The sequence below is a fragment of the Arachis ipaensis genome, chromosome B05 (genome assembly GCF_000816755.2).
Source record: "Arachis ipaensis cultivar K30076 chromosome B05, Araip1.1, whole genome shotgun sequence".
In the NCBI taxonomy this organism is placed as follows: Eukaryota; Viridiplantae; Streptophyta; class Magnoliopsida; order Fabales; family Fabaceae; genus Arachis; species Arachis ipaensis.
Window position 1 is genome coordinate 142,850,553 of NC_029789.2, and position 12,994 is coordinate 142,863,546.

General features: G+C 34.7%; 1 protein-coding gene and 1 non-coding gene across 2 annotated transcripts; both read right to left on the minus strand.

The window, feature by feature from the left end:
• On the minus strand, positions 1,058-2,158 carry LOC107644579 (protein BOLA1, chloroplastic). Its single transcript, XM_016348468.2, has one exon. The coding sequence runs from the start codon at positions 1,901-1,903 to the stop codon at positions 1,589-1,591; it is 315 nt and encodes a 104-aa protein (XP_016203954.1). The 5' UTR covers positions 1,904-2,158; the 3' UTR covers positions 1,058-1,588.
• TRNAF-GAA lies at positions 2,101-2,173 on the minus strand. The gene has a single exon. It is a non-coding gene; the product is annotated as a tRNA-Phe (tRNA).

The window sequence follows — 12,994 nt, forward strand, 5'->3', positions numbered from 1 at the left end:
CTTCCTAATCTTAAATTTTTTTTTTTTAGTACAGGGAAACAAACATGATCCAAATCACATGACTTATTCAATATATTTCAATGACTTAACCTAATCATACTTATCAGCTGAATCATGAATTATTCAACCAAATTATCATCAATAATTCTTATCGATATATTAGTATAGAAGGAGAAAAGAAAAGAGAGTATAGACGGAGGAAAGTAAGCATAGCCTCCCAATAATTATATTTTTCTATAATAATACCAGATATTATATTTTATTTTACTTAATAATAAAATAAGATAAAAAAAGGAACAAAACTTTGGATTCGTTTTAGCTAGTCAATTCATTATTATTTGCATGCCTTTTCACTTCATCCGTTAGTTAACTTAAATCGCCGCTTACTAATGACGAAAAGTCTAAAATGTCTAAGTAACATAAATAAATTATTATAATGATTACTATATTCCATTCATTTATTAATCAATTCTACTAAAATTCCAAACAACATTGAAATGGAAATTCCCTAGTTTATTCCACTATTAATATGCGGGTTTGTCAACGTCTTTAGTCAATTTAAGTCCTCTCCAATGCAGAAAATCGGGAACCTAGCAGTAAAAGAAAAACATAATGTAAAAGAAGAGTCACATAAAATATTTGAAAGCAAAAAATTTGGCAGTGATATGCACCAATTCAACCCAAACATAGTTCAAAGCATTGTATTGTTTCTTCTTTTGTAGCTCCTCAGAATTACCTTCTTCAACATAAACTTTTCAGAAATTGGAACGAAAGAATTAGGAAGTTTTATGGCATATAAATGATTCATCATTGGAGCTTCTGGCCAGAGTCAATCAATTCCATTCAAATGGCAAAAGCACAACATTTTGAAGTGACTGAAAACTTGTTTCCATCTAAAAAATCTCAAAGGCAAAGACATTTCCTCTCATTTACCAAAAAAAGTCAACTTAAAAAAAAAGCTAATTATAAAAATTAATAAATCAAGATCTATAACAAATGCCATAATAATGAAGAACACCTGTGACATATATCCTGGCAGGGCATGCAAATACCATCATGAACAGAAGAATATGTGCACATTAATAATTCAGGATCAAACAAAAAGTAATATAATAGTTTACAAAACAATTGGAACATCTCACACTCTACAAATCATTCAGTCACATAAGATCATCAAGGTTCCATTCATAAAGCTAGCACAGCTGAAACAGCTAGCTTATGAGTAATGACAGATGATAATGCAGCTAGCATAGCACCATTGACAGGTAAGCATACTCTCCAGTTCAAACACAACAGAAGGTGATAAACAAAACCACCAATTCAGACACATTAACCATCACACACATAAACACAAACACATGGTGCTCAAAAGAAGCCCCAGTTCCAAGGAATGGTAAGTATCAACTAAGCTTATTCTGTTAAGCTTTCACTCCAATTATTGATTTAATGAACAATAAGTTATTACATCTAACACTAAAGCCTCGAGCTTTGATTATATCAATAGCCTAAATTTAAATGGGTTAGCATAAAAGAGGGACAAGATTCAAACTTTGGGCACTCACACCTTCAAAAGCTTGGAACTTTCGCATTATTTGGCGCCGGTGGTTTCCTGGGGTGTCTTGGCGACGATGGAGATAGCGTGCAACCCTGATTGGAGCTCGTCGGCGAGGAGGTCGTACACCATACGGTGTCGTTTGACGAGGCTCTGCCCATCGAATTTTGGGGAAACGATCTTCACGTTGAAATGAGTCTCGTTATCGGAGTTTCCTTTAACGGCGGCGTGTCCGGCGTGCTGATACGACACGTCGTCTACCTCCAGAACAGTGGCTTCTAGCGCCGTTTGCAGCTTCGATTTTATTCTGTTGGCCCTTGAAAGTACCACGCTGGCTCCCCGAGAAGCCATGGAAAGGAGAAAAAGGTTTTGAATCTGGGGTTTTGCGGGCACCGTAGATGTCGCAATTTGAATATGGAGGATCGAATTGGATAAAGAATTAATTAAAACGGAAGAACCTAACGAAAGAGTAGGTGGTGCAAGGTGCAAGTCTACGGAAAAGGAAAACCCTAATCCGAAAATGCAGAAAACAAATGAGAAAGAAAAAATGCGGTGAGCGTGGATCGAACACGCGACCTTCAGATCTTCAGTCTGACGCTCTCCCAACTGAGCTATCCCCGCAATTTAATACATATTTAATGTACTAATATAACATAGCTTAATATTCCTGTTATAAAGTTTAGTTTATTCTTCAATTCTTTTGTTTACTTTCATTTCATACTTTTATCATTCATATCAATTTTGTCCTAAATTTTGTTTAATTGTATTTTTCTTTCTCAAATCACTTATCGTATAATTTTTATATTATTATCTATTCTATTATATAAAAAGGGAGCTACTCAAACGAAGATATTAAAAATATTTTTTTATAAAAATATTTTATATAAAAATGTGATTTATTTATTTGATCACATTTTAAATAAAAACAACACTTTCAAAACATATAAAATCTAACCCTATAATTCATCATTTAAGGGTCAAAAAGAAAAATTTTCACATGAAGACAATTATAAAATCTTTGTTAGAGTATCACTTATATAAAAATTGAGTTTCTACACTTAATGATGAAACTAACGTGGCATGCTTCTCAATTTATTATTTTTAACTCATTAAATACAAATTATTACGATAAACTAACTATATTAACTAATTGATTTGATTAGATATTTAAATATTACATAATTTATTATAATTTATATTAATTTGATTAATAGTATTTTCTAATTTATTTCTTTTAATATTCTGGTAGTATTTTTTAATTTATTAAATCAAATTAGGTATAAATAATAAAATAGGCAACTGGGATATTTTCAATTACTAATTAAATCAAATAAAATCAAATCATATATATTGAACTAAATTCAAATAATATGAATTAAGGACTAAACTAAAATAAAATAATTTTTTACTTATTCAAATTAAATTCAATAAATACAAATTGATTTTATTAGATAATCATGCTCTTTTGGTCTACTATATATATGTGGCCACACAAAATTATAAGAATCGTCGTTTTTATCGCTCTTGCTATTTCAACTCTTATTTTCTTCTTCTTTTTTTCTTTATGTAGAATTTCTTTTATGTATAAATGTACTCAAAATGAGAAGGTACGAATGGGTGTTTCATTGATTGTTTGTTTGACGAATACTATAACCTGAAAATATCTCAATTTAAGCATTCTATCACTGTTGATGGAAGTTAAACTTGTAGTACTTCAAGGTGACCAGTGTATTTTTTATAGTATATAGAAGAATATTTATTAAAATGAACATACCCATTATAACGAATTTTATTTCTCAATTGTTAGATTTTTATGTCAGTCTTGTGAATTTTTGAAGGCACAAGACAATAAAATAGGTTGACTTTAGTATCATTAGAAGCTAAATTTAATGGGCAAATCACCCATTTAAGCCAATAGGAGAGACAATTTTCGCCATTCAGCAAAAAAAAAAAAAATGAGACATGAATCAACCAAAGCATGCATATCTGTAATTCGAATCAAACCAGCTCAAACTACAAACGTGAGTAATTCGAATCAAGGGTGTTCGAATTATATGGAGGGTAATTCGAAACTAGTCAATTTGAACTAGAAATGGTTGGTTCGTAGGCAGTTCGAAGAGAGCTTATTCGAATTATATATGTATAATTCGAAACAATTTCGAATTATAGAGGGTCAGACGTGTATAAATATGGTGTGAACGTGAATTCCTCTCATTAGAGTGACAAAATGGCTAGTGAGGAGAGTTTTGTAGTGTTGGTGCATTACAGAGGGTCAACTAAGAGAAAAACACGATCTAGTGTGAAGTTCACTCATAAGGATCTTCTGAGTATTTTTATGAGACCTACGATGAGATTCGATAACTTCGTGAATTCTATAATACAGAAACTTGGGCTGCAAGACGTGAAATGGGTTCAGAAGTTATTCTATCGCATTCCTATCTCAGTGCTGCGAGATGACGTGAAGTACGATTGTTCATCATAGGGAGTGATGAGGATTTGCAGGTCCTCTTTCATTGTCGTCGGCAGTTTCCCGAGGTCAAGACACCTAAACTGTTGGCAAAATTGGTTAATATGGTATCTAGCTCGGGGGTTCGAACCGGAATACCCACACTATAGGCATGGTAGCCGGTTCTAGCTCGAGACTTGTTGGTGCATCTTCGTCCGTGCCTATGAATGCACCTCTGGACGAGCCTGTTGCCTCCCCGTCATTCGCCGTTGATCTAAACTGCAGTGGTGGCGGAGAGGTTGGTATCGTGGATAGGGTGCCGACTTCTTTACAGTGTGGGGCGCCAGCTGGTATGGGTAATGCATTGCTGGATGATGATGACGATGATGATGTGGACCTGGACCTCATTGCTGATGACAGTGGCGATGACATTGCAGCGAGTAATCCAGCTGGGACTGGCGGTGGTTCTAGCTTTGGGACACAGCAGTACCCTCCGCACTTTTCATCTTTGGACTTGGATGCCATGAGACAGGAGGGGGTTCCTGGGGATCCCATTGGATTTGGTGCTAGAGATACCCAGGGTACTGAAGGTCTGACAGAGTTCCAGGTTGATTAGCAGTTTTAGGATAAAGAGGAGGCTGTGTTAAGCGTGAAGACGTATAGCATCCGACGCGGGGTACAGTACAAAGTGGTGGAGTCCGATTATCGCAGGTACGTTGGAAAGTGTACCGAATTTGGGAACGGGTGCACATGGTTGATTAGGCTTAGTCTCCGGCAGCGCAAGGGTATTTGGGAGGTAAAACGGTACAACGGACCTCATACTTGTCTCGCGACATTGATCTCAAGTGACCACATGAGTCTTGATTATCATGTGATTTCGGCATTCATAAGTCAAATGGTTAGAGCTGATGCATCCGTCTACATCAAGGTACTGCTGAATGCCATGGAGGCATACTTCGGGTTCAGGCCGACTTATAGAAGGGTCTGGTTGGCGAAGCAGAAGGCCGTCACCCATATTTACGGTGATTGGGATGAGTCATACAATGAGCTGCTGCGGTGGGTCTTAAGAGTTCAGATGACACTGATCTCCTCTAGAAAGTGTGATCCTCCGAAATCCGCATCAAGACCATCACTGGTCAGCAAGTTTGACAGTAGTTGCCCTGGACTAACCCATGTCTGGCTGTCATGAACTGCCTGGTCGGAGCTGGGGACACCAACAAAGTAATCGCCAAAGGGTCCTCCTCCATCTCCCCCGCCACTATGACCCAAGTCGTCTACCGCACCAGACACATACAAATCTCCACCATGACCTCCTCGACCCATTCCGCCAGGGGTCCTGCCGCCTAATCCACCCGGGATCCTGCCACCCCCTCCACCATCATGCCTTCCGTCATCTTCCCCACCAGCCCCATCATGATCTCCAGCGTCGTCATCCTCGTCATGGCCCCCGTCTACTCCAGCACGGCTTCTGCGTCGTCCACTACGGCCCCATCGTCTGCCACCACCCCTCCCCCTAGCGTCTCCCTCCGCCATGGCTTGATTCAGCCACCTCCACTCACGCTGGCTCTTACGTGTCCCAACACGAGCTCTCCGCTCAACGCGACGCCTATCCGAAACATCGTCCACCCAATCCATGTCAGGCACTCGTCCGGCACCTCGCTGTGTCGCCTCCTCTGGAATAGGCACGGCTCTGGGATCCCCAAGATACATCTCAGGTGACAGGAATCTCTTACCATGCTGACTCCACCAATCTAGAAAATCATGTGACGGACCTAGGTCAGGTACAACATTAGACCAGAGCACATGATCCGCTCGGCTCTCTCAATGAAGGTGCCAGAACTGCAAGCTGTACGGGAACCAACGATCACTACCTCTGCCATCCTTCGACATTAAGAAGTCGATGTCGAGGACGGGCTGGGGTCGGGGCTGTACTCCACCAAACTGTGGTAGCACCCGATCTATCTGGTGCCACTCTATGACAACAAAATATATCAGCGCCGTCACACACCTCCCCAACACCGTATGCCAAAGCTCCAATATCTTCGGATGCACAACCTGAAGAACATCAGGAGAGATGTATGGCATCCAAATAAACTGCGAGTACATAGAATCAGCTATTAGCCAAGAACACTTGCTAATCTGAAAGAGTATATAATCCGAAGTAGTGGTTCATGTACTTACATCCCCAGCCTGTAAGAGGTCTATCCTGAGCCTTCACATCTACACTCGAGGTCCTTTCTCGCTCACTGTAGGATTGTGACCAGACCACCTGCAACCCATGCCCATGTTATCACGAAATGAGAATAACACCAAGTAATATAACAGTATAAACGTAGATATAATAAAATAATAGTAGACGACAAAAAAACATAACAATACCTCAAGGCCAAGGGCCAGGTGAATGTATCATATCCAGCAGGTCTAAATCCAGGAAAGCGCCAGAAGATCCATGACTGAAGTAGCCGTAACGGTCCGGCTAATTTCACCACATGTCTGTTCGCCACTCGGCACATGCACTGGTATAACCACGAGAGAGCAGCTGATCACCAGCTATAGCCACCCATGTTCTCAAGCCTAGCTACGTATGGGAGCCACCTGATGTGAATGGGGTTGCCAGACTTATCGGCAAATAGCTGAATCCCTAACAGCATCATGATATAGGCCTGGGCATACCTCCTAACTGTGGGCTCATCGGCGCCCTCAGGGAGCTCTCCGAAGGTCTCCTGGAACCAGCTGCAGTTCACTGCAAACTTCTGGATTTGGTTCGCAGGAGGCAATACACCAAGCAACTTCTGGAACCAGACCCAAGCTGGCCGACCACCCTAGATGTACGTCTGGAAATCTTTCAGGCAACCACTAACATAACGTCCATTGACTGGCAGTCCTAACTGGTACGCCACGTCCTGCAGTGTAATAGTGCACTCCCCGAACGGCATATGAAACGTGTGTGTCTCCGGACGCCAGCGCTCAATGAACACACTGACTAGCGGCTCATCCAGTCTGAACCATCTCTCGTTCAGCCTCGCAAGATAGTATAAGCCAACCATCTGCAAGTACAGAACGTACCTCTCGTCCAGACGCATACCCTGCTGTCGCCGCATGCTCGAGATGCATCGCTGGGGTTGCAAAGATAATGTACCAGAAAATAAAAAATAACTTTAATCTTTCAACCAATAACTAAGCCACCAACAAAACCACTAATAAAATCACCACCAAAACTACTAACAAAATCAGTAACAAAATTACTAACAAAACCACCACCAAAATCACTAACAAAACCACTAACAAAACCACCACCAAAACTACTAACAAAACCACCAACAAAACCACTAACACAACCACTAACAAAACCACTAACAAAATCACTAGCATCATTCACTAACGAAACCACTAACGAAACCGCCAACAAAACCACTAACATCGTGCACCCCCTAAACCACTAACATCATTCACTATCAAAACCACTAATAAAATTCATTTTAAAAATATTCACTAACACAGTCACTAACATAATTCACTATCAAAATCACTAACAAAAAATATATAGAAAAAAAAGTTATTCGCTTCTATTTTAAAATAACAACTTCGCACTAACCTCTTCGTTGATGACACCAGCTATATGGGCTACTCCATCCAAACGATCAAGTCTGTCTGGATTATTCCCCATTGGCTAAATATTCTGCTCAAGCCTTTGTTGGAGTCGTTATGGGTCGTTTTCTCTGGGATTTGGTGGGATTTGGATTTGGAATAGTGGTTCGAATGAGGTTAGTTCAAACTCCTTATATAGGCAAAACAGGAAGTAATTTGAAATGGCCTCTTTCGAATTACTATGGGCACGAATACATGACTACTACTCAATTCGAATTAGTGTAAGCTTGTGTGTGTAATTCGAATCAGCTTGATTCGAATTAGTGCTTGTGTGCGCGTGTGTAGTTCGAATCAGTATGATTCGAATTAATATAAATGTGCAATTCGAATTATACTAATTCGAACTATAAAGAAATATGCACCTGGTGGAACTTTGTAACGTTTTTTACTTTGGTGGAATTGTATAAATTTAAACAATGCTTCGTTTAAATGGGTGATTTGCCCAAATTTAATTGTTCAAGTAAGCACCATTAATTATGTTAATAAAGTAATTTTGTAATAATAATATGATTTATATTTTAATTTCTCGAATAAATTCATTTTAAAATGTAAAAATTATACTCAATTACGCTAAAATTTTAAAGATAATATAAAATTTCACAACAAAATTAACAGTCGTTAAGGAAATAAATTTATTTATGATTCTTTCCTAATTATAAATACTAACAAGACTTATGAAAAATATTAACGTCATCATTATTATTAACTAAACCATAATATTAGGTAGTTGATAGTTTTATAAGTGAAAATTATTAAGTAATAACGTAAAAATTAGCAACGAATAAGCAATAAGGATTCATAAAAAATATTATATATTATCAATTTTATGATTAAAATACGTCACATATCATATTCTCATCTATTCTATTTATTATCTATTCTATTATATAAAAATCAGATTTTTACACTTAATGATGGTAAATCAAATCATATATTCATATATATATTGAGCTAAATTCAAATCATGTGAATTAAGAACTAACTTAAAATAAGATGTTTTTTTACTTATTCAAATTAAATGCAATAAATACAAATTAATTTTGTTAGATAATAGTCATGGTATTTTCTTTTTTTTTTTATGTGTAATTTTTTTTATATATAAATGTACTCAAAATGAAAAGGCACAAATGAGTGTTTCATTAATTATTTGTTTGAGGAATATTATAGTGCGAAAATGTCTCAATTTAGTCATTCTATTGCTGTCTCATTAATTTAGGGTGGCCATGGTATTTTTGATAGTGTTGGATAGAAAAATATTTGTTAAAATGAATATACCCATTATAATTAATTTTCTTTATCAATCTGTTATCTTTTATCTAACAAATAATATCTATGTTTAATATATTATTTTCATCAGAAGTCATACGTAATTGATTGATAATTCTATGTATAAAAATACTCCTGTGGATTATGCCAATGTATAGCACTATCAGATGAAAACTGATTAGATTACATTTATTTTCAACGAGGTGGACAAGCTTTTAGGCCTAATCACATTCGAGTTTAGGAAGGTTAGAAAAATACTAATAATATAAATACTTTTTTTATTTTTAATACCCAATAATAAATATATAAATTAAAACTATTATTGTTTTGTACAAAATAATAAAACATATATTATACTAAAAACGTATCCAATCCGTATTAACTGTCATTGTTTATCGATTATGTTATGATAAATTTGGTTACTAAAAAAAATTAAAATTAACTTAAATATATACAATATTATTTTGTCTTTTTTTTTAAAGTAAAAGAGCTCAACACATTAGAGTGGAGCAAATAGTATCAAACAAAACAAAAAAACAGGCAACTCCCACAAACTCCTTGAACAAAGACAACCTTAGGGATCACACCTCTCCACTCGTCGCAGCTAAGGATGGTCATTGTGATGATATCTTCTACGTCTTTCTTTTGATTATGAAATATCCTCCTATTTCGCTCCATCCAAATGTGCCAAATGATCGCACATAAATACCTTAAACGCTGCTTTCGATTTTCTTTACTTCGCGGCTCATCTGTCCAAGTCAGGAAATGGTCCTTCACTAACTCCGGGAAAGTCTAGAGCCGGCCAAACATAGATATCCATGCACTCCACACCTGCCAAGCAAAATCACAGCCAAGAAACAAGTGATGGACCTACTCAACATCCTTATTACATAAGACACAGCTCTTATCATCCTGGCTAATAATTCCGAACCGACTTAGCCGATCTTTGGTGTTCACCCTGCCTACCAGGACAAACCAAGCAAACAACTCCACCCTTGGTGGAACCAAACCTTTCCAGATGGTCTTTGTGAAGCTTTAACTGGTTACATCCTCTGATAGCATTTCTTCTTGTAGCACTTGCACAAAAGAGTTAATCAAAAAAATACCAAGTCTATCATATTTCTACACAACTCTATCCTCCTTATTATTCGCTAGCCTCACAGGTCTCAAAGCCTCATGTAGTTGACTCAGAAGATCTAACTCCCATTGAAAGAGCTCCCGCTTCCATTGGAAGTTCCAAATCCACTCTAACCCATCCCAAAACTCACAATCCCCAATCATCGACCCACATTATTGGTTTGAAACAGAGAAGAGCCTGGGGGAATGATCTTTCAAGGAACCACACTGCAACCAAACATCCTCCCAAAACTGGATCTTTCGTCCGTCACCAATCTCCATTGCCAGACCTGTAATCATCTTATCCCCCAAATGTTGCTCCTTAAATTCTATATGGCAAATATTCTTTCATGGGCCTCCTCTAGTAGGCAGCACTTGAGAAGACAGTAACTCATTCGGCCTCAAATTATTATAGGAACAGACCACCTTCTTCCACAATGGGCACTCTTCCTTAGCAAAACACCACCACCACTTAAACAACAGTGCTGTGTTCCGAATCATAGCATCTCCTACTCCCAGCCCACCGAATTTCTTTGGGACCTGCACCAACTCTCATTTCACCAACGCCATACCCTGCCTCCCATCCTCCTTACTCCACAAAAATCTTCTCTGTAGAAAAATTATCTTCTCAGCAACGGTCTTTGGTATTTTGTATAAGCTCAGATAATACACTGGCAAACTATTCAAGACTGATAAAAAATCATAAAAAAATCATCATAAAAAATAAATGGATAATTTTGTTATTTTTAGTTCTTTGGTATGTATGGACGACGCATAATAATATTGTGATTGGCACGAATATATGAGATTTTGAAAGGCTTAATAAGCATGAGTTTGGTTCTTGGCATATTCGTAGATGAAATGCAGAATAAATAAGAAGATGGTTAATAAAAGAATAAATGGTTAAAGTTTCTTCAATGCTAATAGTCGTAGTGCATGATAGGTGTTCTATAACTTTTTTAGATTTGATTGTTTCTTTATTATTATATGTTGTTCTGTTTAATTGTGCTAAAAATGCTTATGATGATCATCTTATCGTGTTAGTGTAAAGGTTGTAGGTGCTATATTTATTTTATATGCTCTTAAATCTCATTTCTCTTATAGATATTTGTGTATAAATATAATTAGTATGATCTTATTTCTATTATTTGAACATTAATAATGCCTTTATGAATATTTTTTATTGCATAATTCACTTTGACAGAAAAAAAGATTTATGAAAATTTAAACTTGAGCTCTTACTATGATTAAGTTCAAATTTCAATTTATTTTGTCATATTATATAAACATTAAATTCTTTGATTAAACACTTATTTGATTATGATATGATATTATATATAACTTTCATATTGACAATTAAATTTTAGTTACTACACAAATGTTATATATTTTAGGTAATTGTACTTTTTTTGTTATTTTAAAAATTAGTATATTTTTAAGATCGTTTAATTATGTTTATTTTTCTAAAAATATTGTCATTATTGAAGAGTAACTAATGTTCGTTTGTGATAGTCTAAAATTGAGAAAATATAAAATATAACATATTAATATTTTGAGTTTTTAGACATTGAAGAGCAACTAATGTTCGTTTGTGATGGTCTAAAATTGAGAAAATAAAAAATATAACATATTAATATTCTGAATTTTTTAGACCATATTTGCCTTACGTATTTTTTATTTCTTATTAATTAATATTTTTTATACACTTAATTGTCATTAATTTATATCAATTAAAATTTATAACTTGAAAAAAATAGATACGTGTCTAAAAAATGAACAAAAAATATATTTTTTATTTTAGTAAAATATTTATGACGCTTTAGTTTTTTTCTGCATCATATCTAACATTTTTAGTTTTTATTATAGTTAAAAGTTTTACAGATATAACAAACTAATTGTTACACTATTAAATATATTATTAGAGATAAATTATTAAATATAAATTAGTAAAGAATATATAATACTTAGTTAAGTATCATAATCATATTTAAAGGTAACTAAAATTTAAATGATTGAAATGATTAAATGCTAAATATTTTGCACCTAATCAATTTTATTTTTGTTATTGAAATTAAAAAAGGATAAGTTGTTAATAAATTCTATATTTAAATTTAAATTTGAGTAAGAAAATAAAAAAATATTTTGAATTTTATCTCACTAACCATAATTAATTTTAAGATAAGAAATTACTTTGTATATCATATTGTCAGACAGTGTGATCATTTGTTATTCTTTAACGACAAATATTGCCAAATCAAATGGTGTAAGAAATTAAAAAGAAATGTATTTATCAGTTCAGGAAATACTAATTTATTTTTCAATAGAATAAATTATATATTGAATAACAAAAGTTGTTATTGGTTTCTCTTCACACTGACTAATACTCAGCAATAATTATATTTCGGTACACTATGTTACCAAGAAATATTAATCAATTTAATAAATTTTGTAATGACGTAAGTCTATAAGTTTAAAAATTTAAAATTATGTCATAAAATGTGAAGTTTTAACAAGGAACAATGTTGATAATATTGTTTTGACTTCAAGAATGAATATGATATCAACAAATAAATTTGTCCCAAGTAAATTTTAACAAAGACAAAAATCCATAAGTATTGTTATTAATAATGAGATATTAATCTATTTTAAAGACAAATACATTTTTTTCTACGGATTTTTTAACTTGGCATGTCAAAGACTAATCTACCACACATTGATGCTCTAATGCTCTATTTATTAAAAGTGTGCCGCTAACTAATAAATTGTTATACACATAAGGCGAGATTCGAACTCCAAATAATTGCTTAAGCAGACAAATGAGATGATTATTCAACCAATCTAAATTGATTAAGATAAATACTAATTATTTTTAATATTTTTAAATTATAAAATATTTATAATAATAATTATTATATATATATTTTTATTTAATTTTTTAATAAAAAATTTATATAACTTTATTTATT